The sequence below is a fragment of the Schistocerca nitens genome, chromosome 1, assembly GCF_023898315.1.
Source record: "Schistocerca nitens isolate TAMUIC-IGC-003100 chromosome 1, iqSchNite1.1, whole genome shotgun sequence".
Classification (NCBI taxonomy): domain Eukaryota; kingdom Metazoa; phylum Arthropoda; class Insecta; order Orthoptera; family Acrididae; genus Schistocerca; species Schistocerca nitens.
Genome location: NC_064614.1, coordinates 147,138,830 through 147,166,372, shown reverse-complemented (window position 1 = coordinate 147,166,372; position 27,543 = coordinate 147,138,830). Strand labels below are relative to the sequence as shown.

Sequence of the window (27,543 nt, the reverse complement as noted above, 5' to 3'; positions counted from 1 at the left end):
AAAATCTTACCAATACATACCACTATGACTGAAGATATGATTTTTTGCAACATTATGTACCTTCACTCATGACACACGCAATTTCAAAGATTGCGCACATACAGTTCACAGGCTTGCTTATGGAGACCACCTGGGTTGGCCCCCTGGTGCACTCTGGTGAGCAGCCAATGAAATAGTATTATTCAAGCGATCACAAACGAGTGCTCGACCCATTCTGTAACCTGAATTACTGTTGTCCATTCAATTTGCTCAGTGCTAAACACTACCTGTACTTCATTATCTTATGTTGGCTCTATAAAGTTCTATGTTCCATAAATCACATTTATTGTTGCTATAACACAATACTGTAGTATAAATGACAACATCCAAGAGTGAAAGTAATTACTATGTTGGAAAAAACTTTAAAAAACATAAGAGATTTTCTGTTAATATAGTTGTGATACTGCCAACTACCTGCACACCCCCACAAGTATATAATGACTGAAAGGGGAGAGAGAGAGAGAGAGAGAGAGAGAGAGAGAGAGAGAGAGAGAGAAGAACCAGACAGACCACTGACCTTTACTTCATCTCCGGGTGTTGAAGCTGCACTACCTGCTTCACTTCCAGCTTGCCTGGGGAAAAGAGTGCCTGCCAATGCCCCCAAAACTTCACCAGTCATGCACACTGGTGTGAAATCTGCCATATTGTGGTATAAAAAGAATAGGAACTGTATAATTGTCACTGGGTAATCCCGCAACCATTCAGGTAAACTATCTGGGCTGTTAACAGAACAGAATAAAACACAATAATTTGCTAGATGACTGTTATATACATATTATATTATTATTATTATTATTATTATTATTATTACAATAATCAAATCTTTAACTAATTTTTGATCTTATGATTTACAGATATTATCACTTCTTTCCTCAATAAGAATTGAAGAGATAAATCTGTAGGAATTTGATGGAAAACAAAGGTCTTGTTAAGTATGCTGTTCCCTAACATTTTTAATCAAGCATTTTATGTTAATTAGGCTAATTCCCCCCCCCCCCCCCCCTGGACACCTGTTTTGCCTCAACAGCCACCCGCATTATCAGCATGCAGTTCACCACATCACATGGCAACGGATATAAGTTGTAAATACAACACATCCAAAATGTTTGCGAGTCACTCTGGATTGTACTCTGACCTACAAGCAGCAATGCGAGAATATGAGAATGGAGCTGGAAGCCGGAAATAATATCCTTCACAAAATCACTGGAAGCACATGGGCCTCTCTATCACAAACCCTGAGAACGACGGGACTAGCAACATGTCTCAGTGCTGAAGAGTATGTGTGCCCAGTTCTGTACAAATGTACCCTACAAACATAGTGGACAAGGTGCTACACAAAAAAAAAATGTAGGCTTATTGCAGGTTGTCTTAACCAATTAACTGTCATGATCCCAATTTCAGGATTTGTTTTTGTAATAGTAATTTTGCATTTGTAATTGTGTTGGCAAAAATTGTTACTATTTTGGGTTGCTCTCCAGGCCTTTGTCAAGCTTGTGCATTGATTGTTTGTTAGATGTTGTTACAGTGCAAGATTATTTGTGTGAACACACACAGCTTTTCGGCATTCCAAGTTTTGAACATTTTCAAAACAGCATAAGTTACACTCCTGGAAATTGAAAAAAGAACACCATGAATTCATTGTCCCAGGAAGGGGAAACTTTATTGACACATTCCTGGGGTCAGATACATCACATGATCACACTGACAGAACCACAGGCACATAGACACAGGCAACAGAGCATGCACAATGTCGGCACTAGTACAGTGTATATCCACCTTTCGCATGGAGACGATCGTAGAGATGCTGGATGTAGTCCTGTGGAACGGCTTGCCATGCCATTTCCACCTGGCGCCTCAGTTGGACCAGCGTTCGTGCTGGACGTGCACACCGCGTGAGATGACGCTTCATCCAGTCCCAAACATGCTCAATGGGGGACAGATCCGGAGATCTTGCTGGCCAGGGTAGTTGACTTACACCTTCTAGAGCACGTTGGGTGGCACGGGATACATGCGGATATGCATTGTCCTGTTGGAACAGCAAGTTCCCTTGCCGGTCTAGGAATGGTAGAACGATGGGTTCGATGATGGTTTGGATGTACCGTGCACTATTCAGTGTCCCCTCGACGATCACCAGTGGTGTACGGCCAGTGTAGGAGATCGCTCCCCACACCATGATGCCGGGTGTTGGCCCTGTGTGCCTCGGTCGTATGCAGTCCTGATTGTGGCGCTCACCTGCACGGCGCCAAACACGCATACGACCATCATTGGCACCAAGGCAGAAGCGACTCTCATCGCTGAAGACGACACGTCTCCATTCGTCCCTCCATTCACGCCTGTCGCGACACCACTGGAGGCGGGCTGCACGATGTTGGGGCGTGAGCGGAAGACGGCCTAACGGTGTGCGGGACCGTAGCCCAGCTTCATGGAGACGGTTGCGAATGGTCCTCGCCGATACCCCAGGAGCAACAGTGTCCCTAATTTGCTGGGAAGTGGCGGTGCGGTCCCCTACGGCACTGCGTAGGATCCTACGGTCTTGGCGTGCATCCGTGCGTCGCTGCGGTCCGGTCCCAGGTCGACGGGCACGTGCACCTTCCGCCAACCACTGACAACAACATCGATGTACTGTGGAGACCTCACGCCCCACGTGTTGAGCAATTCGGCGGTACGTCCACCCGGCCTCCCGCATGCCCACTATACGCCCTCGCTCAAAGTCCGTCAACTGCACATACGGTTCACGTCCACGCTGTCGCGGCATGCTACCAGTGTTAAAGACTGCGATGGAGCTCCGTATGCCACGGCAAACTGGCTGACACTGACGGCGGCGGTGCACAAATGCTGCGCAGCTAGCGCCATTCGACGGCCAACACCGCGGTTCCTGGTGTGTCCGCTGTGCCGTGCGTGTGATCATTGCTTGTACAGCCCTCTCGCAGTGTCCGGAGCAAGTATGGTGGGTCTGACACACCGGTGTCAATGTGTTCTTTTTTCCATTTCCAGGAGTGTATATTACTATGTAAATAACTGCTGTTCATGGACTGTTTATTTCCAAGGCTTATCTTATTTTCCCACAAGTGTTCTCTGAACTTCGATCCCCATTTGGGGCTCATGGCAGGTCCCGCCTAGTATGATAGTACGACATTTTGTTTTTCTTTTCTCCCCAGGCACAATGAGTCATTATAAAGTACTTTCTATAATAGAAATGGAAGACCCTGCAAATGACCCCAATTTCATGGCTGCTTCTGATGATGATGGTGAAGTGAATGGGCCTACTGACTTTGTCAAGCTCTCTCCAGAATGCACAGATCAGATGTCAAACCACAACGGTATCGACAAAAATATATTGGAAGAAACCCTTCCAAGCTGATGTTGCAGTTGCCCTGGATGCTCATACTAATGAAAAAAGAGAGCATGGGGAAAAATACAAGCCATCACAAGAACAAAATTAAAGCTAACATCACTTCTAACTGAACAACAGTAAATGCAACCAACAGTAAAACCTACCCCAATGTAGCATAAACTGAACAGCACAAATGCCATTTGGCAGCAGTACTAAAAGTAAAGTTTGCAGTTGATTGTGTCGAATACTTTGATGAACAATTAATGAACTCGAATGCGGGTGAGGGTGTCCAATATGCTACACAGAAGAATCATCACAGCTTAGATCCAATGAATACAAAAAAAGTTCTTTGTTATACTGCTCTTCATTAGATACCATGTGGCAGTGTATGAGCTGCAATAGATATCTCAGAATCAAGTGCTACCTTGACTTCAATGATAACACACATCTCAACAAAACCCCAGCTGTCGAAAGGGATGAACTTTTCAAGATACATCCCATGATGGACTTTCTGAATAACAATTTCATTAAATTTCAAGTTCTTTCTGATAGCCTGAGCACTGATGAGAAGAAGGTTCGATATTATGGACGCCATTATTTGAAACTATTGAGATTCAGATTCAAACAGCGGGCTATGTACAGTTCGCCTCATCTACTGCCTCACGATTGAAAATATTCCACTGCTCCAATTTAGAAGGATGGTGGAAAGGGCATGTTGTGCACAATCATCCACTGCTTCTCATCAAAAAGTGGTAGGACATCCATCATACCCAAAGGCATTGACATCCTGTGTTCCAGGACTTTCCAAACTGGACATGTGATCGCAAGCATGACATTGGGGAAACAAAGGAAATATTGAATTTGCATAAAAAAATGCAAGGAACCAATGCTTTGTGCCCAATGGTCAACTCCATATTGAATGGCACAAAAATTAAATGAAAATGTAAAAGGAGAGTGGCATATGTCATTATCCCCATTTGGGGACCAAAGTTTTTCTTTTCATTTTACAGTCTTATTCCCAGTCTCTATGTCAATAAGGCAACCTAGAATTACATGTAGATTGAAGGAAAAAAATCATCAGGTAATGGATTAAGCTCATGCCACTTGTAAAACTCTACCAACTAGCTGTCTAGTGCCACTAGACTTTCATCATGAAGTAGCTGCCAACACAGAAAGAACAAATCAGTCTCCTGAGGAAAACCATCCATTACATAAGCACATTCCAGCAGCTGCAAGATTGAGGTCCAAACCACTGTTGAGGCCAAGAAGAAGTTTCCTCAAGACCACTTCAGTCTCACAAGCAGCAGCAGCTATAGCAAGAACACAATTGTGGATCTCTCAAACCGAGAATAACTCCACCTGGCCTCTCCCTTTGGAGACCCTCCAACCTGGTCATGAACAAAAATGGATCATGTGAAGGTCACTCAGCTGTCTTCATTCTGGAGTTGGAAGATACAGGAGTAATCTCAGAAATGGCTCTTCAACTATGCCCCACATCTTTAATAGCGGAAGATCTGCTTACAGCCCTGGGTGCAACTGAAGTTACACGATTTTGGTCAAGAGTAGTGTAGCTTGGTAATTCTTTCTTTTATTTCTTTGTAATGGTAATTACCACAAATTGTGTTTGTTTTCTGACTAATCAATAAATAACAGCTCTCCTTAAGATTTTTTTTAATAAAGTCATTCTAGCATCCTCACAATCTGGAGCTAAAAACCTCTGTTTCCTGCAACATACAACATTCCTTTGCTATGCAGGGTGGTGGTCACTGAGTCACCAAAACTGGCCGAGAGTTTTAAAGTAACATGAAACTGGTGGAAAAGATAAACTTTCACAGCTTGTGACAGTACACCCCTTTGGGGACTAAAGGATGATATGCATACAAGTGCACTCATGAGTCTGAGAGCTGAACAGGTGTGGTTGCCAAGCGTGTCTTTGGCAGAAGCGAACATCAGAAGCGAGGAGGCAGCTCACGGCTCAGCCTGCAGATGACAGCATGTGTCATGTGCCTGTCCAAAGTGATTTGTCAACCTATATTTTTGTCAAGGTGGAAGGAAAGGAGGTAGCCGAGTTTGAATGGACACATGTGGTGCGATCCGTGGTCCTCTGTGTCCACTGTGGAAGCATGTGGCAGAGTAACACACTTTTAAAACTATAGTCGCAGTAAAAGGTGCATGAAACACCAAAGCTAAGTAAAAGTTAAGCATATCAGATTAAGGGTCTTGTAGAGACCAAAACAGATTAGCCTAGGCTGAAGCACATGACGCATTTAGTTTAGGAGTTCCACAGCCATAAAGACATACAAATTATCATAAATTAAGAAAATCAGTAACTTCTGTTATATTGACTATAGAGCCAAGTGATGCCCCAAAATAAGTGTAAAGTAAAGTAGAATGCTGGTCTGAAACCAAACATTAGGAATTAATATTTATTTATGAGTTACTAGTATATTTGGCATGTAATTTTAATAAAAATATCGTTAACAGTGGTAAAGATACCACATACCTTTTGCCCTCCTGGTTAAGCATTGTTCGGACCATTCCCAAAAGAACTATGATAGCTTCAGAACACAGAGACACCCGACTTGCCACACTTGTCACCGATTGGCTAACAGGTACACCAAACATGAAATTCCATACACTGTCCAGGTCAAGCTGAAAAGTAAAACAGTTACTCTTTAAAGTCTGGGAATAGTTTTCTTTTGGTTATATATACACATTCATAAAAATATGCAAAATTTCCATTATCATTTTTCTTTTCTCTCAGTATCCTTCAGTTAGCTGCTGCTTATATATCTGGATGCCCTGGTTAATGTTTCTAGGAAAAAGCATATATATGACAGACATTACCTACATACTATATTTGCTTCAGCATTATGACTTGTAAACATTGCCATTGAACATGTAAGTAAACTAAGTCTTCTTTAGCTATTTCAGCAACATAATTACACTCTCCAAACAACACACTCAAACTACTGATGCAGTTATAAGTTAGATGAATCTCTTCGCGCGATATATTTTTACCAACCAAACGTCATTCATTCACAACATTGACATGTGTAACATCTCCTTTTAAAAACGACATATAAATTACATGCAACAGAACAGTACTAACCTTCGAGTCTGCAGGAAGCAGCTTCACCGGTTGTCCCATCATTAAAGCCATAAGAAGAAAATAAACCTCTGGTACATCAATGTGCAGAGGCATTAAGTACCCAAGCCTCTGAAACCCAGGCACTCCCAGTGCTTCTGCTTTTATTTCTCTACAAAATGGGTACTTTGGCGTAGATGGTGTAAACTGACAACCTAATAAAATAAAATTGTATATGAGGAAGATGTTGAAATACCTATATGAGCCATGATTGTCATTTGAAAGCACACATTTTTTTGTCTGAGTATAAAGCAAGCAAATAATCCAAAAACAATTACCTCCCCATGTCACACAATTTACGGGCACTCTATGTGCATTTCACATATTAATAATGATTGTAATTGCAAGACTAACCGCAATGCCAGTGTGCAGTGCCCTCAATGTTGAAATCAATGGGATTCCATTTTTACAAAACTTATAGCCTCTTTCCCAGTTAAGAAGGTTTTCTGCCATGTGTATCTGTATGGACTCTTTAATAATGATACCCCAAAAGAAAATTACTAGTTGCCAAAACTATTATTTTATCATAGTCCACTGCATGTCTGGTGCATAAGCAATGTTCATCAATGGCAGAATTCACTGGTTGCAAAAGGTGAATGGTACACTGATGTTCTTCTATGCCTCATGTGTACTGACAGTACCCTGTTGAATGTCAAAGTATTCATTTTCCTTAAAGACTGCTCCTAAGGTGGGTGAGCTCCTAAGTAGACTGTCAAAATTTGGAACTGTGTCTATCTTTTGCACAAGTGTTTTAAGAACAGACATGGTTCATGATGGATTAAGAAACTTTAAGTCTGCAAATTCAAACCCCTATGAATCGGCTTATAGTAAACTGATGACTCAGAGTGTCATCTTTCTTCTACATCTTCATTTTCATCTACATCTACATACACACTATGCGAACAACTGTGAAGTGTATGGAACAGGGTACATGCCACTATACCACTTATTACAGCTTTTCCCCCTGTTCCATCCACCTTTGGAACACAGGAACAATGATTGATTGCCTGCCTGGGCACACTAATTAGTCCAATCTACCTTATTTTACAGACCAATGATTGAATATAATAGAGGGAAACATTCCACGTGAGAAAAATATATCTAAAAACACAGATGATGTGACTTACCGAACGAAAGTGCTGGCAGGTCGATAGACACACAAACAAACACAAACATACACACGAAATTCAAGCTTTCGCAACAAACTGTTGCCTCATCAGGAAAGAGGGAAGGAGAGGGAAAGACGAAAGGATAAGGGTTTTAAGGGAGAGGGTAAGGAGTCATTCCAATCCCGGGAGCGGAAAGACTTACCTTAGGGGGAAAAAAGGACAGGTATACACTCGCACACACACACATATCCATCTGCACATACACAGACACAAGCAGACATTTGTAAGGGCAAAGAGTTTGGGCAGAGATGTCAGTCGGGCGGAAGTAAAGAGGCAAAGATGTTGTTGAAAGACAGGTGAGGTATGAGCGGCGGCAAATTGAAATTAGCGGAGATTGAGGCCTGGCGGATAACGAGAAGAGAGGATATACTGAAGGGCAAGTTCCCATCTCCGGAGTTCTGACGGGTTGGTGTTAGTGGGAAGTATACAGATAACCCGGACGGTGTAACACTGTGCCAAGATGTGCTGGCCGTGCACCAAGGCATGTTTAGCCACAGGGTGATCCTCATTACCAACAAACACTGTCTGCCTGTGTCCATTCATGCGAATGGACAGTTTGTTGCTGGTCATTCCCACATAGAAAGCTTCACAGTGTAGGCAGGTCAGTTGGTAAATCACATGGGTGCTCTCACACGTGGCTCTGCCTTTGTCGTGTACACCTTCCGAGTTACAGGACTGGAGTAGGTGGTGGTGGGAGGGTGCATGGGACAGGTTTTACATCGGGGGCGGTTACAAGGGTAGGAGCCAGAGGGTAGGGAAGGTGGTTTGGAGATTTCATAGGGATTAACTAAGAGGTTACGCAGCTTAGGTGGACGGCGGAAAGACACTCTTGGTGGAGTGGGGAGGATTTCATGAAGGATGGATCTCATTTCAGGGCAGGATTTGAGGAAGTCGTATCCCTGCTGGAGAGCCACATTCAGAGTCTGATCCAGTCCCGGAAAGTATCCTGTCACAAGTGGGGCACTTTTGGGGTTCTTCTGTGCGAGGTTCTGGGTTTGAGGGGATGAGGAAGTGGCTCTGGTTATTTGCTTCTGTACCAGGTCGGGAGGGTAGTTGCGGGATGCGAAAGCTGTTTTCAGGTAGTTGGTGTAATGGTTCAGGGATTCCGGACTGGAGCAGATTCATTTACCACGAAGACCTAGGCTGTAGGGAAGGGACCATTTGATGTGGAATGGGTGGCAGCTGTCATAATGGAGGTACTGTTGCTTGTTGGTGGGTTTGATGTGGACGGACGTGTGAAGCTGGCCATTGGACAGGTGGAGGTCAACGTCAAGGAAAGTGGCATGGGATTTTGAGTAGGACCAGATGAATCTGATGGAACCAAAGGAGTTGAGGTTGGAGAGGAAATTCTGGAGTTCTTCTTCACTGTGAGTCCAGATCATGAAGATGTCATCAATAAATCTGTACCAAACTTTGGTTTGGCAGGCCTGGGTAACCAAGAAGGCTTCCTCTAAGCGACCCATGAATAGGTTGGCGTACGAGGGGGCCATCCTGGTGCCCGTGGCTGTTCCCTTTAATTGTTGGTATGTCTGGCCTTCGAAAGTGAAGAAGTTGTGGATCAGGATGAAGCTGGCTAAGGTAATGAGGAAAGAGGTTATTGGTAGGGCGGCAGGTGATCGGCGTGAAAGGAAGTGCTCCATCGCAGCGAGGCCCTGGACGTGCGGAATATTTGTGTATAAGGAAGTGGCATCAATGGTTACAAGGATGGTTTCCGGGGGTAACAGACTGGGTAGGGATTCCAGGCGTTCGAGGAAGTGGTTGGTGTCTTTGATGAAGGATGGGAGACTGCATGTGATGGGTTGAAGGTGTTGATTTTTTCCTTAGAAAAATTGCCACCAAATTTCAGGTGTGTCTTACTCTCGAAATTAATACAAAAGTGCCCAATGTTTGATTTAGAATTTCCACTAGTCTTCAAAATAAATGGCCAGATATTTGATGCTGTGGGAAACCTACCCCTATCTAGCAACACTGGATTCAGCTGGCAGCAACAGTGCACCGATGCGACAAACATGAGTTGCGAGGATTCACAAGCTTGCTAACACTGTCTCCCTCCCACCTCAAGAAGAAGGGGGGAGGGGGAGGGGGAGGGGGAGGGGGAGGGGGAGGGGGAGGGGGAGGGGGAGAGAGAGAGAGAGAGAGAGAGAGAGAGAGAGAAATGGATGAGGAAGGCTAAATGTGCAAATAGAGGACTGAATGCAAAATGGATGATGATGATTTTCAGGGATTTTAAAGGTCAGTTTGATTTTATACACTAAGAAGTTTTTTTAGTCTGACATTGCAATCTAATGACAAAATAGTAAAAATGTTATTTTTTAAATTAATTGCTTAAAAATTAATGTATATCTTACAGTCAGTAGGATATAGTAGGTCCCTCAAGCTCTAAAAGAGTGATATGTGAAGGGTTTAAGTATATTCCTACTGAGATAATTTAAAGCTGATTCTTAAAATTTTGTAAGCAGACTTTCTTGGGATAGTTTATGACAAACTTCAAGAGCATGCCATTGCAGTTTCTTCAGTATCTCTGACACTCTCCTAAAAGTCAAGCAAACGCGTGACCAATTGTGCTGCCCTTCTATGTCAGCATTCAATAACCTCTGTTAGTCCCATTTGATGCAAGTCCCACACACTAGAGCTATATTCTACGATGGATCGCATAAATTATTTGCAAGCAATCTGCTTTGTAGACTGATTTCATTTTCCCTGTACTCTGCCAACAAACCAAAGTCTACCATCTGCTTTACCCATGACAGAGCCTATGTGATCATTCCATGTCATATCCCTAATTTGTACGTGCTAACCGATTCCAACTATGACTCATTCATATTACTGTTATGGGACACCACATATATATATTTTATGAGCATTTAAAGCACACTGCCCATCTTTGCAGCACTTTGAAATCTTATTAAGGTCTGACTGAATATTTAAGCAGCTGCTTTCATACAGTACTTCATTAAAGGTGTGCAAAAAGTCTGCAGTCACGACTAGTGTTGTCCACAAGATCATAATATGCAACATGAGCAGCAAGAGTCCCAACATACTTCCCTGGGGCACAACCAAAGTTACTTCTATAATTGACAACAACTCTACATCCAAGATAACAAGCTGAGTCTTCCCTACCAATAAATCCTCAATCCAGTCACGAATTTCACTTAGTATCCCATATGATTTTTACTTTCGATAATAAGCATAAATGTGGTACCAAGTCAATGCTTTTCAAAAACTGAGACATACTGCATCTATGTGACTGCCTTGATCCATTGCTTACAGAATTTCATGCAATAAAAGTGGAAGTTGGGTTTCACATGATCGATGTTTGTGGATTCCATGCCGATTGGCACAGAGGAGGTCATTCTGTTCAAGATACCTGATTATGTTTGAGTTCAGAATATGCTCCAAGATTCTACAACAAATGGATGTCAAAGATATTAGATGACAGTCCTGTGGATCACTTCTACTACCCTTCTAGCAGACAGGTGTGACCTGTCCTTTCTCCCAATTACTAGGCACGGTTTTCCATCTAACTGGAATATCCAAAACCAGCAAACAAACATCTTTTTCTGTTCCCACAGTAAACCAAATGTTCTCATGAACTCAAAATTAATATAAAAATGTCCAGTGTCTGATTTAGAATTCCCGCCAGTCTTAAAAACTGGCCATATATTTGATGTCGTGGGAAACCTATCTCTATCTGGCAAGATTGGATTCAACTGAAAGCGACAGTGCACCGATGCAATGAATGAGCTGCGGGGATTCACAAGCTTGCTGATACTGTCTTCCCCTCCCCCCCCCCCCCCCCCCCACTTTGCCATCACAAACGAAGAGATGTGTCATTGCAGTCTACAGTGCCAGTGAACTTTAATCAAAAGTGATTGTGTTATCAGTAACAGTACAATATTTTTGTTAGTAGCTAATTATCTCAGTAGGTGGGACTATACCAGGCACGGCCTACATCTCAACAGGAAAGGGAAGGGGAAACTGGCTGGGGTAATAGCAGGAAATTTAAGGGGGGCCAGTGGTTACAGGTGTTGGAGCAGCACCTTTTTTAGGATAGGTAAGACAGAAAGATGTCAAGTTCTACGAGAGGTCAGGATTGAAACAAATCTTCAGTTTAGGAAAGAAATTAAACAGCACAATTCTAGCACATTGGATCACCAATCACAGCTATCAATTATAAATTTTCACTAATCACCAGAAATTTTATCTCCACCAAGTTGTATCTCAGTCATAGGTAATTGCATTGATGAATTAAAGTCACCCAACCCAGTTGACATAATCTGCCTCTCTGAACACCGTGTGACCACTGGTATAGGAACTAGGCCTAAGCACAATGAGAAACTCAGACAGGAGAGTACTGCAAATGTTAGAATAAGGAAAGGTTCTCATAAAAGTATAATTAAAAATAATGTAAGTATATTTCATCAAAATATTGGGAGTTTAAAGAATAAAGTAGATGAGCTTCTGGTTTGTTTAGAAGATTTAGAAGCTGAGAATGAAATAGATATACTATGCCTGTCTGAGCATCACATTGTTACTGATATGGATAAGGTAAATGTAAGTGGATATAAGCTCTCTGCACATGTAATGAGAGAAAATATGGAGAAAGGAGGAGTTGCCATATATGTCAAAAGTTATCATTGTGCAAAAAGTATAGAAACAAAAAAGTTTTGTGTAGAGAAACATATAGAAGCATGTGCCTGTGAGCTTAAATTAAATAAAGGCACATTTATAATTGTAACTGTATATAGGTCCCCATCAGGAAATTTTCATCTATTTCTGAAAAATTTGGACTCCTTGTTGTGCTATCTGTCAGACAGGGGGAAGCAAATTATTATTTGTGGGGACTTCAATGTAGATTCTCTGAAAGAGGGTAATAGGAAAAATGACCTTGAAGTATTACTCGGTTCTTTCAATTTGACACCCGTTATTGATTTTCCTACTCGGGTGGTAAAGGATAGCAGCTCACTGATAGATTACTTCTTTATAGACCAAGATAAGTTTAACCAGATAAATGCTCAGCCTGTTGAGAATGGTCTTTCTGATCATGGTGCACAGCTAGTTACAATATATGACATAGCTCCATTCAGCAATACTAAACAGTCCTCCAAAGTAGTACTTTCAGTCAACGATTTAACAATTGCAAATTTCAGGGAAAGCCTACAGCAGTTAGACTGGGATGAGGTGTACCGTGAACCTGATGCCAATTTAAAATATAATTTATTTCATGACATTTTTGTAAATGCATTTGAAAACTGCTTCCCCAAGAAAATAGTTAAATATACTCGTAAGAAACCTTGTAACAAACCATGGCTTACTAAGGGTATAAAAATATCTTGTAACCGGAAAAGGGAAATGTATCTGACAGCAAGAAAGAGTAGTGACCCAGAAACTATCAAAAATTATAAAAACTACTGTGTTATATTAAGAAAAGTTATTAAAAAATCCAGGAGTAGGTGTATCATGTCTGAAATCAGCAACTCTGATAATAAAATTAAAACAATTTGGAATATTATTAAAAGAGAAACAGGTCAACCAAGAGCAGAGGAAGACAGTATTACCATCAAATTGAATGAAAACTTTATGAACAAAAAGTCAGAAGTTGAAAATATTTTTAATAATCATTTTCTAAATGTTGTGGATATAGTAGGATCCAGGTGTTCATTAGAAGATGCTAGGCTGTTAATGGAAGAGGCCATACCTATGCAATTTGATACAACTGAAATCTCACCCACTTCTCCCTCTGAAATTAGGAAAATAATAAACTTGCTTAAAAGCAAAAACTCACATGGAATTGATGGCATTCCCAGCAAAATACTAAAAGCTTGTTCTCAACAGATAAGTAAGATTCTCAGCCACCTGTGTAATAGCTCTCTGGAACAGGGCATTTTCCCTGATAGACTGAAATATGCTATTGTTATACCTTTGCATAAAAAGGGCGATAGATCTGATGTCAACAATTACCGTCCAATCTCCCTTCTAACAGCTTTATCCAAAATTTTTGAGAAAGTAATGTATTCAAGAGTAGCTTCACATATCTGTAAAAATGAAGTACTAACAAAATGTCAGTTTGGTTTCCAGAAAGGTTTTTCAACAGAAAATGCCATATATGCTTTCACCAGTCAAATTTTGAATGATCTGAATAACCGAACACCACCCATTGGGATTTTTTGTGATCTCTCAAAGGCTTTTGATTGTGTAAATCATGAAATTCTGCTAGACAAGCTCAAGTATTGTGGCATGAGTGGGACAGTGCACAAATGGTTTAATTCGTACCTAACTGGAAGAGTGCAGAAAGTAGAAATAAGTAGTTCTCGTAACATGCAAAGATCAGCACATTCCTCAAACTGGGGAACTATCAAGAATGGGGTTCCACAAGGGTCAGTCTTGGGTCCTTTGTTGTTCTTATTATATATTAATGACTTGCCATTCTATATTCATGAAGAGGCAAAGTTAGTTCTCTTTGCTGATGATACTAGTAATCACACCTGACAAACAAGAATTAACTGATGAAATTGTCAATACTGTCTTTCAGAAAATTACTAAGTGGTTCCTTGTAAACGGACTCTCACTGAATTTTGATAAGACACAGTACATACAGTTCCGTACAGTGAATGGTATGATGCCATTAATAAATATAGACCTTAATCAGAAGCATATAGCTAAGGTAGAATATTGCAAATTTTTAGGTGTGTCCATTGATGAGAGATTAAATTGGAAGAAACACATTGATGATCTGCTGAAACGTTTGAGTTCAAGCTACTTATGCAATAAGGGTCATTGCAAATTTTGGTGATAAACATCTTAGTAAATTAGCTTACTACGCCTATTTTCACTCATTGCTTTCATATGGCATCATATTTTGGGGTAATTCATCACTGAGGAATAAAGTATTTATTGCACAAAAGCGTGTAATCAGAATAATAGCCGGAGTCCACCCAAGATCATCCTGCAGACATTTATTTAAGGATCTAGGGATATTCACAGTAGCTTCTCAGTATATATACTCTCTTATGAAATTTGTTATTAACAACCAAACCCAATTCAAAAGTAATAGCAGTGTGCATAACTACAATACTAGGAGAAAGGATGATCTTCACTATTCAAGATTAAATCTAACTTTGGCACAGAAAGGGGTGAATTATACTGCCACTAAAGTCTTTGGTCACTTACCAAATAGTATCGAAAGTCTGACAGATAACCAACAAGTATTTAAGAAGAAATTAAAAGAATTTCTGAATGACAACTCCTTCTAGTCCATAGAGGAATTTTTAGATATAAATTAAGAAAAAAAATAAAAAAAATATTTAAAAAAATTAAAAAAATAAAAATAAAAAATAAAGAAAAACAAAAAAACACAATAAAATAAAGTTGTTATATTAACTTAAGTATGTTGTTAAATTAACCTAATTATGTCATGTATTGGAAAATTCAACTCGTTCCACATCATTACGAAATATCGTATTCATGATCCATGGAACTAGTATTAATCTAATCTAATCTAATCTAATCTTAATGGTCAGTACCAAATAAAACAGTGGTGCCTCGAGGTGCAGTAAGAATACTGTCCAGAACAGTAATTTGCCCTGTAAATAACTCTACACATGGTCCAAAATGAGAGTGAGGACACACAATAAAATCACTAACTTGGTAGCATGAGCTTCCAACAAATATTTTAATACCACAGGGTGCAGAGAAAAGAAGATAACGTCTCTCATGGGAGATTGAAACATAGACGGGAAAAACGATGTTGGAGGCAGTGGATATGAATAGTAACTAGCTACTCAGTGTTCACCAGCAGTACCACAAATTTGCCACCTCAAGACGCAGAAGTGATTGACATCTCTCGTGGACTGCAATGGCAGGATTCAATAAATTGGTACACAGTCTTCATGTGAGTGTGCTGGCCACAATGCCTGGGAGCTCGAATCTTGTCTAGTACCGACATGGGCACATGCACTTGCTGGTGGGAAAGAATGTCATGCACAGAGTAATGAACAGCTTTATATACTGTACTGTAGAGATGCCACAGCACTGGCAAATTTCATGACTTTTTCAACAAGCATCTGCTGAGAATGGACTCTGTACTGTGTACTGCACTATCAGAGATATGAAGTCCATAGATACGTGGCATGTCCGTCACAGTGTGTGCTCGAGATCAAACTCTGGTGTTGTACCGTAACCCCAAAGAGAAGTAGAGAACTGAGAGCTTGGTTAGGTCAACACAAGTTTCTTGGTCTAATTAGCCAGCAACCACAACAGACGTAGTGAGGGTCCTATATCATTATATTTCAAGATATTTGTCAACATGTGTAACATTCGAAAGTAAATTTATCGATCTTCGTCATTCCTGTGTATGTTGCAGATACCTCTGGCTTATCCGAGGCAGAATTCTAAGGTAATCAAGTCTGATTGTTGATGCTGGTTGCGAGCACTAAGCATGGCAGACTAATGGAGTGCAGTCTGAGAGTCCAAGCCTACAGGCTGGACTGAGATAATAAGTGGGCCAGCACCGTTCTGATGAAATTGTTAATTTGTTTGGAATATGATTACTTGTGCAGCATTTGTTCTCCTTGGAATTTCAGTGGGAAAAGATTGATGTCATACGGTGGCATGCAGAGTACTGCTAAACTGTGTGTGTGTTTAAAATTGCTTGCTATGAGTAGTGTTCTCAGCAACAGACGGTAAAGTTCGTGATCTGCTAACGATGACTGTTCTTATTTGAACCAGTCATTATTCACTTTATTAAATTATCAGCCATTCGAATGTGTCTCCTTTTATTAATGGTGTAGAGAAAGGCGATAATCATCGTACAATACCATGCACCCAATGGTGGTCTTATTAAGGGTGTTCAGTCACATGGCAGAACCAGAGTTTTGGGCAGAAGCAGACAGCGGTGTATGAAGAAAGAACCTCACTGCAGATGGCTGCAGAGAGCTAGGTGTGTACGGTTAGGGCTTAACTGCTGAAACCAATGTGCGATGAAGGGCTGCCACAAAGCCATACCTCCAATCAACTTAAAGGTCAGGTTATCCTCCATTTAGAGCAGGGCTTAACAACTGGCCGGTTTTGAGCGCGAGTACTCGCGTCTGCTCAGGCACGTGCTCGCGAGCAGGTGCAAGGTCGTGGAGTGGGGAGGGAAGGGAAATGCGCGCGCACGTTTGAATAGGGCCGCAGCGTGCCTATTGAAGTCGCTGTTGTGTAACCCCAACCATGCTTTTGCAGTTCAACCCCCATTGGGAGGAATTTTATCTGTTTACAGAAAAAGATGGTGTTGCAAAATGTTTTGTACGTCACAAAATGCTGAATTCTTTTAGGAAATTTAATTTGCAGCAACATTATAGGTCGCACCACGCGAAAGACTATGGAAGTGGAAAATGTGATGGACCAGATCGTGCACACGAAGTTATTAAACTTAAAAGGAAGCTATCCGAAGAAGATCTGGACGACTAAGAAAAATCAACTGAGGCAGCTCTCAGAGTGAGTTACAAAATTGCTTTGCTTTTAGCAAAATCCCTGCGCCCCTTCACTTATGGCGATTTAATAAAAGAATGTTTGGTAGTTGCAGCGGAACATTTGTGTCCATCTCAAGTTGAACAGTTTCGGATTGTGCCATTATCTAACATGACCATTATGCGTCGCATACAGGACATTGCAGACGACGTCCAGAGCCAGCTTGCAAATATCTGTAAAGATTTTATGGTGTATTCTCTAGCTCTGGACGAATTTGTTGATATCACTGGAACAGCGCAGCTTGCCATATTTATTACAGGTGTTAATAGAGATCTTCAGGTGAGGGAGGAGCTCCTCGATGTAGTAGCCATGAAGAACACTACAACCGGAGGTGATATTTTAAGTAGTGTTGAAGAAAGTGTTGGAAATATAGGATTGTCGTGGAATTCTTTAGTTTCAGTGTCTACAGACGATGCACCAGCTATGACAGGGAAAAAATCAGGTTTCGTTGCGCTGTTGAAGGAGAAAATGCAAAAACTGACCGTGCCGGATGAAATAAGGGGCGTTCACTGTGTGATCCACCAGGAATACTTATGTGCAAAGAGTATCACTCTAAAAAATGTGATGAGTGTTATTGTTCGTACAACCAATTACATGAGGAAGCATGGGCTACAACACAGGCAATTTAAAAGCTTTCTTGAGGATGTAGAAAGCCAGTATGGTAGTCTGCCTTATTACAGCGAGGTCCGCTGGCTTAGTCGTGGCGAATTATTAAATCGATTTTTTTTGCCTATTAGATGAGATAAATATGTTCATGGAAATAAATAACATGTGTGTTCCTGAATTGAAAGAGGCTTCATGGAAATGTGATCTCGCGTTCTTAGCAGATTTAACTAGCCATCTGAATGCTTTGAACATTTCACTACAAGGTAAAGATCTGCTAATTACTCATTTCATAGATCGAATACGAGCTTTTAAAATGAAATTGACACTTTGGGTGAGTCAGCTGGAAACAGGAAATCTAGCTCATTTTCCTAAATTATCATCCATGCAAGATGTTCACAAAGACTGTGAACGTTATTCATATAGTTTAGTTGCCCTTAAAAGAAGAATTTGATCAACGCTTTCAAGATCTGACAGCACTAGACAGTGATTTTGATCTGTTCTCCTCTTCATATTCAGCGAATATTGAAGAGATTCGTCCTGAGCTGCAACTAGAAATTATTGACTTGCAGTGTGGCAGAGAATACAGAGACAAATTTTAGAACAAGAAAACCATTTTGGAATTCTACAGACACTTCCCTCAGGATAGATTTCCTCGTTTGCACAAACTGGCGTCTACAATAATATCAATGTTCGGTTCCACGTATGTTTATGAACAACTGTTCTCTGCAATGAAATGTAACAAGATGCGCCTGAAAAACGCATTGTCTGATCGAAATTTAAACTGCACGCTGCGCCTACAATGCACAAGAACAATTATTCCGAACATAGACGCAACTGTAAAGGGCAAGAAGTACAAGATAACCGAGAATCCCACACTTCAGTGACACCTTTTATTGTGTAACAGTTCACAAATTAATACGAATGTAGAGGCATACACTAAGCTAATAAAATTATGTGGCACGTGTACATTCTCCTTTATTTGTTTCATTTGTCACAGTAATAATTCGTGAGTGATATCCCTGCAAGTGGCTGCGGATTTACATTAACTGGCCGCAGCTGTTGTGTGCCCCACGTGACTCTCCCCACTCTCCGCTCTGGTCTGTTGCACGCAGCGACTGTTATTTTTACTTGTAAATAATATATTTCAGCTATCAGTCATCCTTTGGAATTTTTATTGGCAGATCTAGATTTCAGCTAGAAACTAGCCATTCTCAATGCACTATCATTTTTGATCAATGAATATTCAATGAACTGTGGATGAAGCCCGACCAACAGGCACTACATGCATTCATCAGAAATATAATGCATTGAGAATGGCTAGTTTCTAGCTGAAATCTAGATCTGCCAATAAAAATTCCGAAGGGCGACTGATAGCTAAAATCTATTATTTACAACTTAAAGGTTGTGAGGTAACAGTACCGTCACATTAACTTTTTCTCTCTGGAGATTATGTGACTACTGGAGGAGTTGTTAAGAGTGCAAAGTCTGACACTGCTGAGAGTTACTCATCCACTGAGCATATAAAGAGAAATGAGAAAAACAATTTTTCCTACTAGTAATTCATTTTGTGATTCCATTATTAAAGAGTCCATTATGGAGGTACGTACAGCAGAAATACTTATTAACTAGGACAGCAGCTATCAGTTGGTTAATGCATGGTATCCCATTATTTCCACAATTTGTTCTCAGTTAAGCCAAAAGTGTGCCGATGGCCACAGTGAATATCAACCAGCCAGACGACCGAATTTGAAATTTACAGCATAAAGGGTGCTACCTCCTGGTGGTGTGGTCGGTGTTGCAATCAGGATTGTGATGCATGCCCCAAACACATACTGTGCACAAATAAGTAGTGTGATGTGGGTGGCCAGTGTCAACGTTTGATAGCTCATCTGAAGATGTCTGGCTGGTGCCCAGATGAAGTGCCGCGTGTGGTAGTAAATGACAAATGGCTGCCCTCTTGAAACATCGAGTATTCAGTACAATGGGAAAATTTCAATGTCACATTTGTGACAAATTAAAATAATAGGAAGTAAGGGAAAGAAGAAGCAGTGAGTCAAACCATGAGACATACACAGAAAACTCAATTGGTGGGAACAATGCCGGTAGAATGGAGAAATCCAGGTTTGAGTTCCAGTCTAGCACACACTTTTACTAGCCACAAATATTAAATCTGGTTTATTTAGCACTTCCATAGCTAAATTAGACCAGGTGCAGCACAGAAAATTCCTTATGTGGGCACACACATTTATGGATACTGTTAGGAAAAAAAAAAAAAAAAAAAAACAAGCCCTTCAAGAGCCACCAGGACAAAAAAAAGCCCTTCAAGAGCCACCAGGACACCAGAAACATTGAGGAAGTAAGGTTTGCGATTTTGAATTACCCCAAGCAATCTGCATACAAACATGCACTGCTCTTGCAATTTCTGATCACACAGTAAGGCAAAGTCTTCATGAAGGCTTGAAATTTCATCCATATAAACTGGCAGTGGTTCACACACTTAATTCACTCAACTTTGTTTCACAAAAAATGCATGTGATGCCTTGTTAATGCACACAATTCTGTTTCACAAAAAATGCACGTGAAACCTTGATTGAAAACCTGCCTTATGATGCCCTTGTGTTATTCAGTGACAAGGCACATTTTAATTTTCCTGAATGTGTGAATAAAGAAAACATGCAATACTGGAGTGGTATGAACCCCCTAAGAATTTCATGGGCAGCCCCTGTGTATAGAATGTCTCACTGGTGTGCAATATCTAAAATTGGCATTATTGGCCCAAGGTTTTTGAAAAGAACAATACAGCAGTTACCATCACTTCTGAGTGTTATGTGCAGATAACTGAGGAGCTTTTTGTCCCTGAACTTGAAGAAATGGATGTGGGAAATGTCTGGTTCTTTTTGGTCTATCTTAACTTCTTAGTGTACACAAATCGTCCAAGGATCCAGGATGAGCTGTGGAACAATATTTGTGCTGGTATTGCCAACACAGACAGAAAGATGCTGGATGGCGTGGATCGATACTTCTGCTTTTGTCTCTCCAAATGCATTGAGCAGAATGAAGGCCACCTTCAAGATACCATTTTCAAAACCTAATGAAATAAAACTCTGAATGTACTTCTGTGTAAAGAAATGAGAATTAAACTGACATCACCAATACTTTGTTTTTGTTTTTTTTTATCCTTAAAAAAAATAAGAAGAAGAAAGTCTCTGCATCACACCCTGTACTACCTTATACTCAAGTTGACAAAAGAATTTCCATTCTGAGACACCAAGAACACAGTCAAATAAAAATTAATGTTGACTGTGCACTTGATTAAGTCTAGTATTTTTGACTTCTCCACATGTAGAAAATAAAATTAAGTTTGTGGTCTCTCCATGACTTTCAAAATTATACAACATATGAAAACAAATACCATATACCAACACCTAACATAAAAATTGTGTGAAACATAACTTGTAACTGAATTCTTTGTCCAACACAAAGTTTTTAATTGGGACAAGAATGTTAATTGCACAGTTGAGCCAACTACATGAAAACACAGGGCTGTAGGTACATCAGCAGTAAAGTTCACTAACTGTATCCTCTGTGACGTGCCAAACTGCTCTTTTTTCCCTCCTTTTAGAATTTATCATTGGTAATTTCTTAAACACAGTCAACTGATGACAGACACTGCTAAGGTCAACAAAAATTTTTAAGTCTAACTTGTAGAGACAAAACAAGGTGATATGTTTCACATCATAACAAATTCAATAGCAGAACATCAATAATTAAACTGATGAGATAGATCAACGTACCCAGAACACTAGCTGCCATCTTGTTACGAGTCACTAGTTCGGCATCTCTCAACCATCCTCCACAAGAACTACCTTCACGAAATTTCTGCAGCAATGGTGGACAGGAACACAGCACCACAAGTATCCTGAGACCCCAGACAACTGTTGACGGATGCAGCTGGCCTTGGAGGAACAAGAGCACCCAGTCTAGACCAAGTACCTGGACGACCTCTTCGCAGAAACTGTTAATGAAGCACAATGTCGTCACTAAATTATAGAACTGTAATTAAACTCCTCACTCTGATTTTTCAATTACAATTAGACAGTAATAGGAGCAACATTATATAAATTGGATATTTAATTAATAAAAAAAGGCCAGATCAGTAATTTGACATCTAAAAAATTAAATTTCATTTGAAAACCAAAATTTATTCTTCTGTAAGTAATTCATGTCAATATTTTACAACCATGACTTATTAAAGTGACGGTTTGGTAATATTCACACCTATCAGCACCTGCCTTCTGTGGAATGGGGATTATTACATACTTCTTGAAGTCCGAGGGTATTTCTCCAATCTCACACATCTTGCACACCGGGTGGAATAGTTCTCTCATAACTGGCTCTCCCAAGCATCTCAGCCGATCTGGCAGAATGTCATCTAGTCCAGAGTCTTTCAACTTAGTTCTTTCAGTACTCTGTCAAATTCTTCTCACAGTACTGTAATAACCATCTCATTTTCATCTACTTCCTCTTTTTTTTCTATAATATTGCTTTCAGGTTCATTTCCCTAGCATAGACTCTCTATATACTCCTTCCACCTTTCAGCTTTCCATTCTTTGCTTTCCATATGAGCTCTTAATATTAATACAGCTGTTTCTCTCTTCTCCAAAGGCCTCTTTAGTTTTCCTATAGGCAATATCTACCTTTCCCCTAGTTACATATAATTCTATACCCTTGCATTTGTCCTCTAACTGTTCCTGTTTAGCCATGTTGCACTTTCTCTCAATATCATATGTTATACGTCCGTATTATGTATCACCTGCTTCATTCGCTGCATTTTTATATTTTCTCCTTTCATCAGTTACATTATATATCAACTGTATTATTGATGGATTTCTACTAGGTTTTGTCTTTTCAGCTGTTTGATCCTCTGCTGCTTTCACTATTCCATCTCTCAAAGACACTCATTTGTCTTTCACTGAATTCCTTCCTGCTGTCTCACTCAATCATTGCCTAATGCATCCTCAAACTCTCAACAACCTCTGGTTCTTTCAGCTTATCCAGGTCTCATCTCCTTAAATTCCTAACCTTTCTATACAATTTCTTTAGTTTTTATCTGCTGTCCATAATCAATTAATTGTGGTCAGAGTCCACATCTGCCCTGGAAACATTATCTTACCATTATACAATCAATCTGAAATCTTACACAGTTTCCATGTCTCCTCCATGTATACAACCTTCTTTGATGATTCATAAATCAAGTGTTACCAATGATTAAATTATGCTCTAGCAAAATGTGTTGATAGCCTCCTCAATATTGGAACCCTTTAAATATCCGAACTGTGACTTCAACAACATATTATTTGCTGTCAGAGGATTAAGAAGGCAATTGTAAATTATGTGATTTGTCAACTTGTCCTCACAATGATGCAGTTTACACATGAATATCTAGATGTTGATGTCGAATGGGCGCAATATTTCAGCAAGCGAGCATGCTGCTGTCATCAGGTCCACTGATGAATTGACTGCCTATGAGCCAGGGTGTTTTTTTTTTCTCCCCGCCACCCCCTTTCCCTCCAACTTGCCACTCGATCTGCCAACTGTGCCCAGGAGCAAGTATGTGGCTAGAATTCCCCCCCCCCCCTCCCACTGTCTCACTTCTCAGTCCACAGTTCATGCCCAGAGGTGCATGCTACAGTTGTAGCCACAAATGATGGTGGTCGAGTTTAGGCTTGTTCTGCGCACCTACATCGTGCATACTCCGACAGCCAATGTGCTTTCAGTAGTGTATTGAGTGCTCTGCTAATGAGAGCATTAAATGTGATCACAGCAAGTTGTTTAGCAAAATTCTATTTCATTTGTAGCGAGTTGTCACCACCGATGATGGTGGTAACTGATAAATTCTGCATAAGCAAGCAAGAAACATAATTTACAGGATATAAGCTTCCTTCAAGTGGAAAGTACATGCAGGCGCGTACCGCAACTGTCTCTCAGAATCATCAGCAATGCCATTCCCGTCTGCCCCTCGACATGAGCAAACGTCCATCGTTCGTGGGTCAGATTATAGTGGTTTCTCTGTGGTTGCTCTTCCTGTCCCTGAAGCCAGTTCGTAGTGGGATATCTACTCCGCTTGTGCCATTCCTAGGCAGTCAGTTCATCAGCAGATCTGATGATGACAACATGGTCACTAGCCAAAATATTGTGCCCACTGGACACTGACATCTAGCCGTTCACCCATGGACCATTTTGTTGATATTATATGTTTTTTAAAATTTTCAAGAATGCTAGAAAACTGCAACTGGACAGAAATCTGAATCTGATTTGTTTCTTTATTTTCTTTCTTGCACAAAGTCTTAAGTTCAGTACATATCAGGCAATGTTTCAGTGACAAATGACTGGTTACACAAATAACTTAATATGTTACTAAACTCAGAAACACAATCTTTCATTAACTTTGTTAATATTTTACCGTAACCACTAGAAATACTTTTATTTTAGATTTTATTGTGGACATTACTTCTACTGGTGTAATGTGGGTAATATTCATATTAATAAAGTTATTTGTAATGACTGGTCTGAGATGTTCCATCACAGCATCTACTGAACCTGAAAACCTCATGTTGTTGTTGTTGTTGTTGTTGTTGTGGTCTTCAGTCCTGAGATTGGTTTGATGCAGCTCTCCATGCTACTCTATCCTGTACAAGCTTCTTCATCTCCCAGTACCTACTGCAACCTACATCCTTCTGAATCTGCTTATTGTATTCATCTCTTGGTCTCCCTCTACGATTTTTACCCTCCACGCTGCCCTCCAATACCAAATTGGTGATCCCTTGATGCCTCAGAAAATGTCCTACCAACCGATCCCTTCTTCTGGTCAAGTTGTGCCACAAACTCCTCTTCTCCCCAGTTCTATTCAATACCTCCTTATTAGTTAGGTGATCTACCCATCTAATCTTCAGCATTTTTCTGTAGCACCACATTACGAAAGCTTCTATTCTCTTCTTTTTCAAACTTTTTATTGTCCATGTTTCACTTCCATACATGGCTACACTCCAGACAAATACTTTCAGAAAGGACACTTAAATCTATACTCGATGTTAACAAATTTCTCTTCTTCAGAAACGTTCTCCTTACCATTGCCAATCTACATTTTATATCCTCTCTACTTCGACCGTCATCAGTTATTTTGCTTTACTACTTTAAGTATCTCATTTCCTAATCTAATTCCCTCAGCATCACCCGACTTAATTCGACTACATTCCATTATCCTGATTTTGCTTTTGTTGATGTTCATCTTATATCCTCCTTTCACGACACTGTCAATTCCATTCAACTGCATTTCCAGGTCCTTTGCTGTCTGACAGAATTACAATGTCATCAGCAAACCTCAAAGTTTTTATTTCTTCTCCAAGGATTTTAATACCTACTCCGAATTTTTCTTTTGTTTCCTTTACTGCTTGCTCAATATACCGATTGAATAACATCGGGGATAGACTACAACCCTGTCTCACTCCCTTCCCAACCACTGCTTCCCTTTCATGTCCCTCGACAATATAGTGTTGCATTTTACATTTATCCCATGAGCACTGTATAAATCACTCCAATCTATGTCTTTGAGTGCCTTAAAATAATCAGTTTTTGACTTATTGACTATTTTCAGTAACAGTCATGAAATGCTTGTTAGTAAGTTTTGCAACACTGGGCACATCTGTTGCCAACATAACATTTACTCGTACTACTATCTGCTCCTCTACATCTCCGATTCTACCAATCTCCTCCATCACTATATCCCATATTGCCTGTATTTCTGTTTTCTGATGTGGTTATCTTTTTCTCATAATGCATTTGCTTTGACATCTATATTACTAGCTTCAGTATTTTGCACTGTGTCTTGTAATAAGCTATAGCACCAACATCAAAGCTGTTTGTTGCTGACAGGTACAGCTGCTTTTTGTGTAATAAGACACCTTTTACCCTTGGTTTCCTTGTAGACTTTGGTCTAATATGCATCAGTCTTGGTGGAAAACAGCTTTAAAATACGATAAGCATTTTATCAATATAGTGTTAAATTTTACATTTATCCCATGAGCACTGTATAAATCACTCCAGTCAATGTCTTTGAGTGCCTTAAAATAATCAATTTTTGACTTCTTGACTATTCTCTTGAACTAAGAATTTGTACATTTTACATCCCAATGAAAACACTGATGAAAAAAAATTGCAACATCAAGAACAAGTTGTGCAGTGTAAACAAAAGATGGCAGGCGGGTTCCTAAATCTGAAAGGTGATGCTTTTTCCAGTTTCACACCAGTCGCAGAAAAGTGGCGTTTGTAGTGCCACTATGAGGAAGCAAAATCATGTTTGCTTTGAATACATGCTGCAATGGTTGTGATCATTAGTTACCTTTGAGACTGGACACGGTGAGTTGATGTTAATCAAGAATGCCTTTAAGGCAACAAAGATGCCATTATTGACACCTCACTGAGTTTGAATGAGGTCATGTAATAAGGCTACAAGAAGCTGGATGATTTTATCTGCAATATTGTTGAAAGACTTGGCAGGAACGTAGCCACTGTACACGATTACTGGTAGTGGTGGTCACAAGAAAGTATAAATGAATGAAGATTGAACTCTGGACAGTCACCTGGCACTACCACAGGGAAGGCCATTGTGTTAGGTGTGTGGCTCTGTCGCATCATACTGCATTTGCACCAGCAACTTGAGCCGCAATAGGCACCACAGTGACACTGAACTGTTACAAATGAGTTACTTGAAGGACAGCTCTGAGCCAGACACCCGGTAGCATGCATTCCACTGACTCCAAACCCTCGCCATTTGTGACTTCAACGGTGTCAAGTGAGAGCTCATTGGAAGGCAGGGTGGAGGCCTGTTGCATTTTCCGATGACAGATGGTTCTGCCTCAGTGCCAGTGATGGCCATGTGTTGTTATGAGGAGGCAAGCTGAGGTCCTGCAACCAACCTGTCTGCATGCTAGACACACTGGAATTACACCTGGAGTAATTGTATGGGCTGTGATTTCATATGACAGGAGGATCACTCTCATGATTATCCCATGCATCCTGACTGAAAGTTTTTATGTCAAGCTAGTGAGTCTATCTGTTGCGCTGCCATTCATGAACAGCATTGCAGATGGTGTTTTTCAGCAGGATAATGCTTTTCCACATAACACTGCTGCAACCAAACATGCTCTACGGAGAGTAAAAATGTTGCTTTGGCCTGCTCGCTCACCAGATCTGTCTCCAGTGGAGCACATATGGGACATCATCAGACGACAACTCCAGTGTCATTCACAACCAGCATTAACTGTCCCTGTATTGATTGACCGAGCAAAACAGGCATGGAACTCCATCCCACAAACTGACATCCAGCACCTGTACAACACAATGCATGCACGTTTGCTTGCTTGCAGTCAACATTCTGGCAGTTACACTGGTTATTAATGTACCATCATTTCACATTTGTAATAACTAATCTCACAGTTACATTAATGTCTGATATTGCAATGTTAATCACTTAAAAGTGTTACCTAGACAAATGTGCACCTGAAAAGTAATTATTCTTTGGTGTTATGATTTTTTTTTCTCCTGTCAGTGTATTAACATTTCCAACCCTCCTGACGGAAGAATTCAAGTGAGGTTAGTCATGGCGTCTCCCAACACGTACAAACTCAACATTAGTATGTCTTGATGCTTGAGCAATCTAAACTGATTCACACTCTACA

The 27,543-nt window shown here is 40.4% G+C and overlaps 1 protein-coding gene across 1 annotated transcript in view; it reads right to left on the bottom strand.

Annotated features, from left to right (window-relative positions):
• The window catches only part of LOC126243507 (WD repeat and FYVE domain-containing protein 3), a 324,242-nt gene that overhangs the window by 134,556 nt on the left and 162,143 nt on the right, over positions 1-27,543 (bottom strand). The window contains exons 27-30 of the mRNA XM_049948168.1: positions 21,601-21,821; positions 6,486-6,676; positions 5,877-6,025; positions 557-758 (exon numbers count right to left, since the gene is read on the bottom strand). Of these exons, the coding sequence (XP_049804125.1) occupies positions 557-758; positions 5,877-6,025; positions 6,486-6,676; positions 21,601-21,821 (763 nt within the window). The remainder of the gene's footprint in view (positions 1-556; positions 759-5,876; positions 6,026-6,485; positions 6,677-21,600; positions 21,822-27,543) is intronic.